Source organism: Struthio camelus, chromosome 6 (assembly GCF_040807025.1).
Source record: "Struthio camelus isolate bStrCam1 chromosome 6, bStrCam1.hap1, whole genome shotgun sequence".
NCBI classification, from domain to species: Eukaryota; Metazoa; Chordata; class Aves; order Struthioniformes; family Struthionidae; genus Struthio; species Struthio camelus.
The window spans coordinates 19717324-19731891 of NC_090947.1; the positions used below are offsets into that span (position 1 = coordinate 19717324).

A 14568-nucleotide genomic window follows, 5' to 3' on the forward strand; every position below is an offset into this window, starting at 1 on the left:
GGCATGCATGATTAACTCTCCTCTGCCTCCTTGTTTTCACCATCAGAGCCCCCACGCTTCGCCAAGAAGCTGAGTGACACTGCAATCTTCGTCGGGGAGCCAACAGCCCTGCAGGCAGTGGTGGAAGGATCCCCACCAATTTCTGTTGTCTGGCTCAAGGACAAGGGTGAAGTTATTAGGGAGAGCGAAAATGTTCAGATGTGGTTTATGGACAACATTGCAACTCTTGAGATTGCCAGTGCAGCAGGAGCTGATGTTGGGAAGTACATCTGCCAGATCAAAAATGATGCTGGCATGCGAGAATGCTCTGCCTTTTTGCAAGTGCTAGGTGCGTAGAGCCTGCCCCACAAGTATTATTTCCTGCTTTTGCACAGTTGCCTCTCCCAGCCTTTTTTGCTGCTTTTATCTTGCACTCACTGGTTTGCAGGCGGATTTCCTGATGACACACTGTCCCCTCCCTTCCTATTTCAGAACCAGCAGTCATCTTAGAGAAGACCGAGCCGATCACCGTGATGGCTGGAAACCCTTTCACCCTGGAGTGCAAAGTGGGAGGGACACCTGAACTTATCACCAAGTGGTACAAAGATGGCAGGGAACTAAGGAGCGACCGCAAATACCAGATTACCTTTTTCAACAATATATCTACACTGAAAGTCTTTTCTGCAGAGAGGGGAGACAAGGGCTTGTATACATTTGAAGTGCACAATGAGGTGGGAGACAGCAGCTGCACTTCTTCAGTTGATGTTTCAGGTCAGCTGTATGTCTTTGTTGTTCGTGCTTGTTCAGCATTTTTTCCCCTTGCTTTCCACTGAAAAACAACAGCACTTTTCTTACTAGTCTTCTGCCTTGTCCTACTTAGATCGCCTTGTCCCTCCTTCATTTTCAAGAAAGTTGAAGGAAACAAAAGGAGTACTGGGATCATCAGTGCTGCTGGAGTGCAAAGTATCTGGCACATCCCCCATATCTGTGGCCTGGTTTCAGGATGGGAATGAGATTGTTAGCGGGGAAAAATATGAAATCTCATTCTTGGATAACATTTGTACTTTGAAGCTGAATGCCCTGGATGCCACAGATACAGGGCCATATACCTGCGTGGCAGCCAATGTGGCCGGGTCTGATGAATGCAGTGCCTTCTTGACGGTACAAGGTCAGCTCCTTCTTCAAAACACTTCCTCCCTCTTCTCTTCCTGCCCTCTGGTTTTCCATGGTTTCTTTTTCATGATTTTTTTCTGTTTTCTCCCTCTTTCCCTCTCTCTTTTTACTCCAAACCTGCATTAGCTTCCACCTCCTACAGGAACTCTCCTAATAATATCTTTCTTTCTTTTCCCTTCTTCATGTGACACCTTAGAACCACCTTCTTTTGTGAAGACACCCGACCCCATGGAAGTTTTGCCTGGCTCAAGTGTGACATTCATGAGCTACATCAAGGGGAGCACCCCACTCAAAGTGAACTGGTTCCGAGGCATCAGGGAGCTGGTGCCAGATAGCACCTGCTCCATCTCTCTGGATGACTCTGTGGCACAGCTGCAGCTGTACAATGTGGAGCCAGGCCACAGTGGAGACTATGCATGCGTGGTCACTAATGATGCTGGCAGCACCTCATGTACTACTCACCTCTTTGTGAAAGGTGTGTGTGTGTATGTGTGTGTGTGTACGTGCACATATGTCTCTCTCTCTCTCCCCCTGCATGTTGTGCCTGTAGCCCTGCCACAACGATCCCGCTCACTATTGACCTATGCCTCCCCACAGAGCCTGCAGTCTTTGTGAAGAAATTAAGCGATTTCAGTGTGGAGCAGGGAAAGTCCATCGTGCTGGAAAGCAGCTATGTGGGCACCCCTCCCATTTCGGTAACCTGGAAAAGAAATGGCACACCTGTTGCTCAGTCTCCGCGCTGCAGTGTTACAACTACCGACAAATCTGGCATCCTCGAAATCTTCAACAGCATCAAGAGCGATGAAGGCGAATACACCTGTGAGGTGGCAAATGAGGCTGGTGGGGATGTTTGTCACAGCCTTGTATCCATCCTAGGTACACGTCTCCCTGATCCCTCCAAGGCAGCCAAGTGATGTTCTGCCTCTGCTCACTGTGCTCTTTCCTTCCCTAGAACCACCCTATTTTCTCACGCACCTGGACCGTGTGGAGGTGAAGGTCGGCGAGCCCTTGATCTTAAAATGCCAGATTGGTGGCGCACCAGAAATCAAAGTGTCTTGGTACAAAGATGACACCAAACTCAGATCAACACAGGCTTGCAAAATGCACTTCAAGAATAATGTTGCAACACTGGCGTTCTCCATGGTGGAGGATAGTGACATTGGAGAATATGTCTGCAAAGCAGAAAACAGCGTTGGCTTCGCTACCTCCACAGCTTTGCTTGTTGTTAAAGGTGATGGATTGAGGTCGCTCTTCAGTGGCCTAGTTTGTAGGAACTCTTTGCGGTCTATTGAAAGGGGTTCTTATTAATGTCAGTGCTAATTAATTCTAGATTGGCAGGGTGGCTTCCTACTTACAGTGGTGGTTATTATTATTTTTCAGAGCGTAAACTTCCCCCTACATTTGCCAGGAAACTGAAGGATATTCAGGAGACAGTTGGCTCCCCAGTGACATTTGATTGCCGCATAAATGGCTCAGAGCCTATCCAGGTCTCTTGGTACAAGGACGGGGCTCTCTTAAGCGACAGCGAGAACATGCAATCAACCTTCTTAAATAACGTCGCAACTCTCCAGATCTTGCAAACCAGCATGGCTCACTGCGGCCAGTATACTTGCTCAGCCCAAAATGCTCTGGGGACTGCATCTTCCAGTGCCAAGCTCCTCCTTACAGGTTGGTAGCTCACTTTTAAACAAACATCTTTTGTATCTCTTTGTTCTTTTATTCCTTCACCCTTTCCTCCGCTCTCTCCATTGCATGACTGTAAGGTGGAGTCAGTACATAGCATGGTGAGGTGTATGGTGAGGCAGGATCAGCAGTGAGCTCTTCCATGCTCTCCTCTTTGCAGAACATCTACAACCTCCCTTCTTTGACATCAAGCCGGTTTCTGTCGATGTGGCACTGGGGGAAAGCGCAACTTTTAAGTGCCATGTGACTGGCTCTGCTCCCATGAGGATTACATGGACCAGGGACAACAGAGAGGTCCGACCAGGTGGCAACTACAAGATGACATTGGTGGAAAACATGGCCAGCTTGACGGTCCTAAAAGTGGGTAAAGGGGATGCTGGACATTACATGTGTACAGCCAGCAACAGTGTTGGAAAGGACGCATGCGCAGCTCAGCTAGCTGTACAAGGTATTGCTTTACCGTTCGCCAAGCTTTTCTTCTTTGCCATATGACACCTAGAAAACAAAGCCGCAAATAGTGCAGACATATATGGGACTGTCTTTACAAGAGGCCACAGAGAGAACTCTTATTTCATTTAAATATTAATTTAATTTATAAATACTTATCCTTTTTCTTTTGGTGTGGTTGAGTGATTAGTCTTATCAAAGGGATCTTTTCATCTAAAGGTTAACTCTGGCTTTGTACCCTGTTGTACCTCTATGAACAAACCTGTTGTACAGCAAAATTTCTGTCTTCTTTAAACTCTTTCTCCAGAAGTGGTGTTCACTCAGAAGTGCAGGGGAGGAAATTGTAGCTGAGAGAAACACATTCACTTATGAGGCTTACAATTTACTCTTACTAGGTCTGTAGCTCCTGCAAATATTTTTATTCTTTCAGAGCCTGAAAACATGGAAAATTGTTGGCCTAGATAGTAAAAATAAGGGCAGACTTGGTGACAACTATCCGTTCTGCCAACATGCTACTTCTCCACATAGTGTGTGGCTCTTATGATTTTCACAGATCTAAATTTGTTACTGGTATAAGTAAATGACGCTTGTACATTAGTGTGATTTCCTTAATGTAGGCAGGAACCTTGGATTTATTTGTAGCTGTTCCGGATATCTCATTCCTATTGAATTTATAGAAGGACGAATAGAAAATGCACCTCTTAAATGATACATGAGCTTGATGCCCCTGTTGTTTCAGGGCCTTCATTTTCTTTTTCTCTGTGTGAATTTGGTGGTGGTGGGGGGGTGGAGGAGCATTTTAAGAGTAAATACTCTGGCTTTTAGTCTTTGCAACAAATAATATGAGAAGCTACATCACCCCTAGCAAAATTTTGTAATAAGTACTGGTCAAATATGATATAGATGTCTGGAGTATATATGTATCCGTAGGGATTTTTCTTGGTGAGGTTGGGAGGAATGTGGCAGAGAGCGTGGCAGACTGCATTACCTGTGAACTCGGTGGCCAGTAGGGATGATGTTATTATCTAGTTTGACTTACAGCAACCATATTCAAAGACTGGAGCAAGAAATCTAATCCCTTTTAAAGATTTCAAGCTTGCTTCCACCAGGACTGCAATTCTGTTTATTCTTAATAATAACATTAGTAATAGGTTTATTTAACTCAAGTTACTGTTCATAGCATGATCCTAACTGGCATTATTATTTTCTTAGGCTTTAATTCTTTGTTCATAAAATCCTAAATAAATTATTGCATGATTTTTTACAGGATTATTATTTCTTTTTTGATACTGAATTTATATTGGCATTCATTCAGATCCTTTAGAATTTGTACAACTTACCCATAGCTGTAAAATTAACATTCATTGCTTCTCAGCTAGTTCCTATAGAACTTAGAAGTGCAGGTTCTCTGTGTTCATTGATTTGCATATGTTTAATCTGAGCAGATGCTGCCTCACCTCTATTCATACACAGTAGATATAGCCTACTTTTTGTAGAATCCAGTCCTTTTGTTAAATTGTCCTTGAACATCTCTCATTTTTTGTTCATTTTCCTGCTTTTAAATTTTATATTTCAATCTGTTTTAACAATTACTTTTAGAATCCAGAAACTGCTTTTCTTAACATTCTAAGCACCTTATTAATATATACATTCTCATTTTGGAAAGAAGCAGAATTAGAGTGCAATTGCTTAGCAATTGTCACTATGCAGACATGTAATCAACTCTGTCAAAATGAATCTGATAGTAAATTATTAAGGTTTCAAGAGTCCTTGTGCTAACAAGCCATCATCTTTTATTTTTAGAAACTCTAAGGAAGTTTTGTTACTAACAATATAGTATGTTCTGCAAATGCCCCACAGGTTGAAGTGACCCATGGTAAAATAGAATTGCTTCCTACACTTTACAGACAGGTGCATAAACAGGCACTTCATCCTGTTTTGTAGAGAGACTTGTCAGTTGGGCCCACATTGCCACCTCTTTGTTTTACTAGTTAGACCTTTGATCCGTGAGTGCTTAAGGGTCTTGTGATTCTGAATCATTAGTATAGTGCTTTTGATGTAAATTGTCAAACCTCCACTCCTTCCTCTCCTAACCAAACGAAATGTAACAATCTGTTTTAATTTTCAGTCACAGGACTTGTAACACCAATTTCAGTAATGCCCACCATCTCCTAATTCTTCCCAGCATGACTGTTTTGAACTTCTTTTGTTTGCTTAGCTCCTTGCACTTTTATTATTATTTATATGCCCCTTTATGTTTAGATTTGCAATACATGTGTATAGGATTAAAACTAATATATATTTATTGACTATATCAGTTGTTAATGGCATATTAAGATATGAAGCAGTTACTGTAATGCTCAGCATGAGTGCTCTTCTTGATCATAGTTCTTGGCTGAACAGCTTGGATTCTTGCATTTCTAAAAGGCACGTTTTTATTACCCACATAATGCAAGAGGATACTACTTAAAGAAAACCACACATGCCACCTGATCTGAGCTGCATACCTAGCCAGAGAACTAGAATGGAAAAATAAACTAACTGAATTGCAGATAGAGAACTTGTTTGCTGCCTGATGTACAGTTTGAATAGACTCGAAACCATCCAAAAAGTTAATAGGAGCTGCAGAATTCAAATGTTTGCATAACTCCCCAAAGTTTACATTTTCTGTTACATATATTATGCTTATTCAAAGAGTCAGTGCAGTTTAAAGCATTATCTTCCCCTTTATGGCTTTCCAGAACCACCAAGATTTATTAAGAAACTAGACTCCTCAAGACTTGTGAAACAGCATGATTCCACTAGGTATGAATGCAAAGTAGGTGGATCTCCAGAAATCAAAGTCATCTGGTACAAAGATGAAATCGAGATCCATCCTAGTGAAAAATACAGAATGTCCTTTGCGGATTCAGTGGCAGTCATTGAAATGCACAATCTCAGTGTTGAAGACAGCGGTGACTACACTTGTGAAGCACAGAATCCAGCGGGTAGTACAAGCACCAGTACCTCACTGAAAGTAAAAGGTTAGAATCCAAGCTCTTCCTTTCTCTTTCTTCCTGTATAAATTCTCCTGTGTGGAAAAGCTGTTATGTCACGCTTTCTTTCATCAGACAGGCCAAAATCTGTCTGAAAACATGGCATGTCTCTTGCCTCTTTGTTATGGTGTGGGACATAGCTTTTATTTATGGTTTTTCCTTGCTGCTCAGCATCAGTATGGCTGCTGAAATAGTCTTTCTACTTTCATATCTTCAGCTCAAATAACACAAACTTTATTTCCTCTTTTTTTAGCACCCCCTGTTTTTACCAAGAAACCCCGTCCAGTCCAGACCTTGAAAGGGTCCGATATTCACCTGGAATGTGAGCTTCAGGGCACTCCTCCATTCCAGATTTCATGGTATAAAGACAAAAGAGAAATTAGGAGCAGCAAGAAGTATAAGGTCATGTCTGAGAACTACCTTGCTAGTATTCACATTCTCAATGTGGATGCTGCAGATGTTGGTGACTATCATTGTAAAGCTGTAAATGATGTGGGAAGTGACTCCTGTGTCGGCTCTGTAACACTAAGAGGTTTGTATAAGGATTGACACCTTCTTGGCATTTCATTGTTCCTGTCACTCTCCTCCTACTTTTCCGCTCCTGCTGCTTTTTTTTTTTTTTTTTTTACTATTAATATCTTCTCTTAAATAGCACCACCAACCTTTGTGAAGAAGCTGAGTGATCTCACCGTCGTAGTTGGGGAATCAATTGAACTGCAGGCTACAGTAGAAGGATCACAGCCCATTTCTGTTCTGTGGTTGAAAGACAAAGGCGAAATTATTAGGGAAAGTGAAAACCTCTGGATGTCCTATTCAGAAAACACTGCAACTATGCAGATTGGAAATGCAGAACCAGCCAATGCTGGAAAGTACATCTGTCAAATAAAAAATGATGCTGGAGTTCAAGAATGCTTTGCCACTCTGACAGTGCTAGGTTGGTATCATGGAGAAAAGCATTATGTGTCTTAAGATGCTTTAAAGTATCAGTTTTTATGCTACTAATAACTTTTGCATTGTTTTTAAAAATGCTGTGACTTGCATTTCTTTGCAGAACCTGCAGTCATTGTAGAGAAGCCAGGCCCAGTGAAAGTTACAGCTGGAGACTCTTGTACTCTGGAATGCATAGTAGATGGCACACCAGAGCTTACTGCCAGGTGGTTTAAGGATGGGAATGAACTGTCCACTGATCATAAATATAAAATCAGTTTCTTCAACAAAGTGTCTGGGCTTAAGATCCTCAATGCAGGACTAGAAGACAGTGGAGAATACACTTTTGAGGTGAAAAACAGTGTTGGTAAAAGCAGCTGCACAGCTTCAGTGCATGTTTCAGGTTAGTTGACTACTCTTTATGAATCGCATCTGATTATACAGTTCCTTTAAAATCTCTTCAGATAGCATACTGTTTCTCCTGACTGGCAATCTGGAAAACTCATTGCTTATATAATCTTAGGAGCGCTTAGTGGGCCACTGTGGGAAAGAAGAGCTGCCAGCCTGACCTCAGAGGGCAGGAGCTGTTGCAAGGGCTTAATTTCTTCAGCATAAATCTACATCTCTTTTTCAGACAGCTGGTGCAGTATTGTTGCTTATGAAAAAGCATTGCAAGAAGAAAAAGGTGCATCTCCAAAAGTGTGAATGAAAGCTCCAGCATATTCTTAAGCATTAACTATCTACTTTTCAATGACTTAGGCATGCAGGTGCAGATTCCTAAGGCAGACATATCAAAAGAAAGTTAATTGATTTTATTATGCATGGCAGAACCTTTTGTCTTTTAAGCACCTGTACAGTAAAAATGTTTATTTTTTTTAAATATATGCAGATCGTATTATACCTCCTTCTTTCACAAGAAAACTGAAAGAAACATACGGCCAGCTGGGTTCTTCTGCTGTACTGGAGTGCAAAGTTTACGGGTCACCACCTATTACTGTTTCCTGGTTTCATGATGGAGAGGAGATTACCAGTGGAGACAAATACCAGGCTGCCCTTACAGACAATACCTGTTCTTTGAAAGTGAATGCACTTCAGGAGTCTGATATGGGAACTTACTTGTGCACAGCTACTAATGTAGCTGGTTCTGATGAATGCAGTGCATTTTTGACTGTTAGAGGTTAGTATCATTAAGAAGGCAGCGTCAGAAGACACAGACTGATTTGTTTTCAAAAAGGCTGCATTCTTGGCTTTGTTACATATTTCTGATTATTATGCTCTTCAGAAGTCTAAATGTACTTACTCTCTGTCTGTTTTATATGTATGCTTAGAACCGCCATCTTTTGTGAGGAAACCTGAACCACTGAATGTTTTATCTGGGGAAAACATAACCTTTACAAGTATCATAAAAGGCTCCTCTCCATTGGAAGTTAAATGGTTTAGAGGTAGCATTGAGCTAGTACCAGGACACAGATGCAGTATCACCTTGCAAGATTCAATTGCAGAACTGGAGCTGTTTGATGTACATGCAGTTCAGAGTGGAGACTACACCTGCCTGGTCTCAAATGAGGCAGGGAAGATTTCTTGTACAACACATCTTTTTGTTAAAGGTTCGTCCAGATTACAGTTTCTTATGCTTCTTTTAAATAGTAATGTCCTGGCTTTATTTAATTTTCATTCTTCCCATTTTCCATTATAGAACCAGCCAAATTTGTGAAGAAGGTGAATGATTTAAGTGTAGAGAAAGGAAAACCTTTAATCTTGGAATGCACATATACGGGTACTCCACCAATTTCAGTGACGTGGAAGAAAAATGGAGTAAAAATATTGCACTCTGAGAAGTGTAGCATCACCACTACAGAAACTTCTGCCATACTAGAAATCCCTAGCAGCAAACTAGAAGATCAGGGGCAGTATTCTTGCCATATTGAAAATGACTCGGGACAAGATAATTGTCATGGTGCAATCACAATACTAGGTGCGTCATCAAGCCACCATCTCTTCATCAGGAGTTAGCTGAACTACTAAAGGGTCATTGTGCAATACCTTTTTGTACTAATGATGTATATTTGTTCTTCAGAACCACCTTACTTTATTACACCCTTGGAGCCAGTCCAGGTGACAGTTGGGGATTCTGCATCCTTACAGTGCCAGATTGGTGGAACACCAGAAATGATTGTATCATGGTACAAGGGTGATACAAAGCTAAGAGGAACTGCTACTGTGAAAATGCACTTTAAGAACCAAGTGGCCACTCTAGTTTTCAGCCAGGTGGACAGTAGTGACAGTGGCGAGTATATCTGCAAAGTAGAAAACAGTATTGGAGAGGCTGCTTCATCATCTTTACTCACAGTTCAAGGTGAATATTTCATTTAAAAATAGAAAAATGACATTTTTTCTCTCAAGTATGCTTTGCTCTTTTGAAAAACAAAGCTTGTCTTTCCCTTATTAAATACTATACTCCTTCCTGACCTATAAGAGACCCTGTGGCACAGACTTAACAAAGGCCTACCAGGGAAGCTAATTTCAGTATCTATCTTACAGGACCACAGTTCTTCTGTAGGGATACAAGCTTCTGCCTCTTCACACCCAGTTTAGGATATTGCTTTGGTTGCTTCCACAGATCAACAGTCCTGAGAACATAAGCCTGTTAGGCATCCCTGAGGGTTAAATAGGCCCACTGGGTGTAACTAAAGGCGGAATGGTTATTTATTTTCCTGAAAATTTAGGTGCGGTGCTCCTTTCACTACCAAATTAAATGATGTGCTGTGTAACATTTGTTATCAGAACTTAACAGCAAAAATCCACAGTGAATACAGCAATAGATGCATAGCTTCTGAAAGCCCTCACCCTACAATATCTCTTTTCTTACAGAGCATAAACTTCCTCCTTCTTTCACACGAAAATTAAGAGATGTTCATGAAACTGTTGGCTTACCAGTTACATTTGATTGTGGCATAGCTGGTTTGGAACCTATTGAAGTATCTTGGTATAAAGATGGCGTGCATATAAAAGAGGACTACAATGTTCACACATCCTTCATAGATAATGTAGCAACTCTCCAGATTTTAAAGACAGACAGAAGCTTTATTGGGCAATATACCTGCACAGCTACCAATGCTATTGGAACTGCTTCTTCTAGTGGCAGGCTTGTCCTTACAGGTTGGTGGGTTGTGAAGTTTTTCATGGAAATATCTTAAAACTCACTTTTAGATCTGGATTTAATATTGTACAAGTAATATTTATTTCATAGAGGTTTAAAGCAAACTGAGATTTTAAAGAGATGCCTTTTTATTTCTTTCACCCTTTAGAAGGGAAGACTCCTCCATTCTTTGACATCCCAATTATACCTGTGGATGGTATCATTGGAGAAAGTGCAGTCTTTGAATGTCACATTTCTGGAACACAGCCTATTAGAGTCACTTGGGCAAAAGACAACCAAGAGATTAGAACAGGAGGAAACTACCAGATCAGTTATGTAGAAAATACGGCCCATCTGACCATCCTAAGAGTTGACAGGGGAGACTCTGGAAAGTATACATGCCATGCGAGCAATGAGGTTGGAAAGGACTCTTGCACAGCTCAGCTGAATGTTAAAGGTACTGAATGGATAATACATTACATGTACATTCTTCTTCCTTTAGTTGCAAAGAAAGTCTTATTGCTGCAAGATAAGTTGGAGAACACTTTAAACACATAAATTTGAGACGTAGCGTGAAAATAGCTATCTGGAGATACCCATGAGCCTCTGAAAGGAAATAGGAAAGGGTGTTAATAATGGGAGAAAGAAAGAAAGCAAGAATATTTTCTTCAACTTGATTTCTTTATAGGTTTTGGCACATTAAGCGGCTGATATAAGTGTCTGATTTCTTTCCTGATCACTCTGCAAAAATCCTAATTTTTTAATGACATTTGACTTCGAGCAATGTAAAAGGCTGGTTTTTTTTTTTTTCAAATGGGAAAGTTAACTATCACGGTGACATTAGGAGCAAGACACTTACTGTTGATCTTGGCATACTTTCACTAAGAAAAAAACCTCCTATTTAAATGAGAGCAAATATTGATTCCCTAAATATTAAATGACTATGTTAAAATTGTTTCTTGAAACATTGTCTTTAGAATATTTCAAGTTAGATTCATAGAGTTTGAGTAACATATGCCTTTCTTACAGAACGAAAAACTCCACCTACTTTTACTAAGAAACTGTCTGAAGCAGTAGAAGAAACTGAAGGGAATGAGCTTAAACTTGAGGGTCGTGTTTCTGGCTCTCAGCCGTTGACTGTTGCTTGGTATAAAAACAACCAGGAAGTCCATTCAAGCCCTCATTGTGAAATATCATTCAAAAACAATACCTTGCTCTTGCATATAAAAAGCGTAGGGCAATCAGATGCTGGCTTATATACCTGTAAAGTGTCCAATGAAGCAGGAAGCGTATTGTGTACTTCTTCTGTTGTTATCACAGGTTAGTTGAAGACATGTTTTTCCTATTGTGGTTTTAGTTTTCTTTATTGAATACTAGCTGCAAATATACAACGTCCATCTTATGAACTTGTACAGCTAATAAAATAATTTGTGCAGTGCTCATATATAGTTTTGCTTAGCTTAACGGCAATAATTTGTGTTTTTACCTTTCCGCCAGCCACACTGATCCTGTGTTACTGAGATGGACACGATGAAACTGAGTTAAACCACAAAATCAAGGAATTCTGTTGATTTTGTGATTAAAATTAAAGAATATTTTTCTGGATTTTTTCTTTTCTTTTTTACAACTTGATGTGGATGATCTAAAGTACACATTGAAATCTTTAACGGGATATTTTCACTGAAGTTTTATTCATTCTCTTTTGGAGAAAAAACAGTTTTTCTGTGCAATTACATCTAAGCCTAGGCAGCCTAGACATAGTGTGATAGCATGGCACTTGGCTGTAATACTCTTGCAAGATATTCCGTATTAGTTTCTCTAAAGATGCTTAAGCATTTTCGCAGCCCGGTAGCAGTACTTCAGTTCTTCTAGTATTTTTTGCATGCAGATGTTCTTGCTGTGTGGAGAAGAGATGCATTTCATAAAACATTTCTTGCATGTTTGTAAGAATACTCTCTCTTTTATAGAACTGTGATGATGGTGTGATTGATATTCTCATACTTTTATTTAACCTTGTTCTTTCCTTGGTGTTGTCTTTCTTAAAACTCACGTGTATCTCTTATTCTCTTACACTCTTAATCATATTTTAGTTCCTTGATTATTCTCTCAAACATTTTCACATTCCAGAACCTAAAAAGCCTCCAATATTTGACCAGCCTCTTCAGCCAGCAGCAGCAGAGGAAGGTGATATCCTGCAGCTCAGCTGCCATGTCCAAGGGTCACAGCCGATCCGGATCCAGTGGCTGAAGGCAGGAAGAGAAATAAGAGCTTCTGACAGATGCAACTTCAGCTTTGCTAATGGTGTAGCTCTTTTGGAAGTTGCTGCAGTTACTAAATCTGATTCAGGAGAATATGTATGCAAAGCTTCAAATGTGGCTGGCACTGACACTTGCAAATCTAAAGTAACAGTTAAAGGTACAGTAACATGGAGAAAATCAAGGCATATGATGGAAATTTAAAACAAAATTCCATTTTTTGTTTCCTGTGGTACTAGGATATTAATAATCTAATAACAAACAATTAGTATCTTTTACTTCTTTGTGAAACTATGGCATCTTGGAAGGCAATATATTTAACAACAATTTATATATAAATAGCAACATAAACAATGGGTGATCAGTGTCAAATCAATAGAATATTCTTACTAAATAGATTAAGAATTCAGTTTCCAAATCTAAACATAGAATTTAAGACAAATGCAAGCTAAGAGTTTGTGAAATCACTTGGACCTGTATGTTTTATGGGAAAGATGGGAGCAGTGATGTTTATTAATGGAGAATACAAAAGGAATTTTATTGAGAAGGTAGCCTCTGAGACTAATTACTTCTGGTCTGCAACAGCTCCAAGACATTTTGGCCTCTTAGCTGGAAGTAAACATTGTCTAAGCACAAGATCTTCCATGTAGCATCTTGCCTTACCATTGCAATAAGGAGCTATATAGTCAGTAATATGTAGAAATACTACTTTTTCACTGGGCTGCAAAGGACTATTCATAAAAAAAAATAATAATTTAACAGGTCACTGATAAAAAATGTAAGTAACTTGGAGAGTGAGATTGCCAGAAATAAATACCAGAGAGGAGACCTCAGTAAAAACTGACTCACTTGAGAAAATGAGGCTTCTTATTTGTGCATCCTTCTATGAATTTTGATATTGTTTGCATCCATGCAGATTAAAAATGACATTACTGAAGTTAGTGAAGAGCATGATATGGCCCATAGAGTTAAGTTTCATCTGAAAAAGTAAAATACAAATTGATTAAAACAATATGAAAATATTTTGCATTTTTTTAACTTCTTGCAGACTATTTGTTCTGTCTCAGTAATTCATTCCCTTTCAGACAGGTAAATTGGAACCGCTGTCATATCTTAAAAATGAATGATTATATTAAGCCATCTGTTTTAATTATTTAACTCTATTTTTTTTAGAAAAAACAGTCGCTGTACCAGCAGCTAAGAAAACAGAAGTGGAAGGAAAACTTTATTTTGTGTCAGAGCCTCAGAGTATCAATGTCATGGAAAGTAAGAACTCTCTTCAGAAAAGTGCATTGTCTTCTATTTGCTTCTATTTAGTGTTTGATATTATGTCCTGCTGTCATAGACACTTGGAAAGATTAACTTCCTCATTTTGTGTCTTTCTGCAGAGACTGTTGCAACATTTATTGCAAAAGTTGGAGGAGACCCAATTCCAAATGTTAAATGGATGAAGGGAAAATGGAGGCAACTCAACCAGGGAGGTCGCATTATCATCCAGCAGAGAGGAGATGAAGCCAAACTAGAAATAAAAGACACGACAAAAACTGATTCTGGCATGTACAAATGTGTAGCTTTTAACAAACATGGCGAAATTGAAAGCAGTGTCAACCTACAAGTTGAAGAAAGAAAGCAAGAAGTTGTTGAAGGAGATCTCAGGGCAAAACTAAAAAGGTATATGCAAAAGTTTCTATAGACTACTTTATCATCAACATAGAAGAAAGATTTTAAAATATCTCAAATCAAAATGTAATTTATTAATATCCGTGACATATTTAGAAAATCATTACGTTCAGATTTTGATCCTAGCAACAGTCAGTCAAAGGGGATGACCCTGAGCTGACCAAAGCTCAGTTAGAGTAACCGGGGAGATTACTGTGCCTGACTGTGTAGAAGAAATAGAAGCACCTGAGTAGACTATACTGTAAGAGCA

General features: G+C 39.7%; 1 protein-coding gene across 1 annotated transcript in view; it reads left to right on the forward strand.

Annotated features, from left to right (window-relative positions):
- TTN (titin) overlaps window positions 1-14568 on the forward strand; it is a 243634-nt gene that overhangs the window by 70720 nt on the left and 158346 nt on the right. The window contains 22 exon segments of the mRNA XM_068949560.1: window positions 47-328; window positions 472-750; window positions 860-1147; window positions 1349-1627; window positions 1750-2028; window positions 2105-2383; window positions 2533-2820; window positions 2996-3283; window positions 6024-6305; window positions 6571-6849; window positions 6970-7251; window positions 7369-7647; window positions 8134-8421; window positions 8573-8851; window positions 8941-9219; window positions 9322-9600; window positions 10116-10403; window positions 10553-10840; window positions 11413-11703; window positions 12511-12798; window positions 13812-13904; window positions 14027-14309. Of these exon segments, the coding sequence (XP_068805661.1) occupies window positions 47-328; window positions 472-750; window positions 860-1147; window positions 1349-1627; window positions 1750-2028; window positions 2105-2383; window positions 2533-2820; window positions 2996-3283; window positions 6024-6305; window positions 6571-6849; window positions 6970-7251; window positions 7369-7647; window positions 8134-8421; window positions 8573-8851; window positions 8941-9219; window positions 9322-9600; window positions 10116-10403; window positions 10553-10840; window positions 11413-11703; window positions 12511-12798; window positions 13812-13904; window positions 14027-14309 (6040 nt within the window).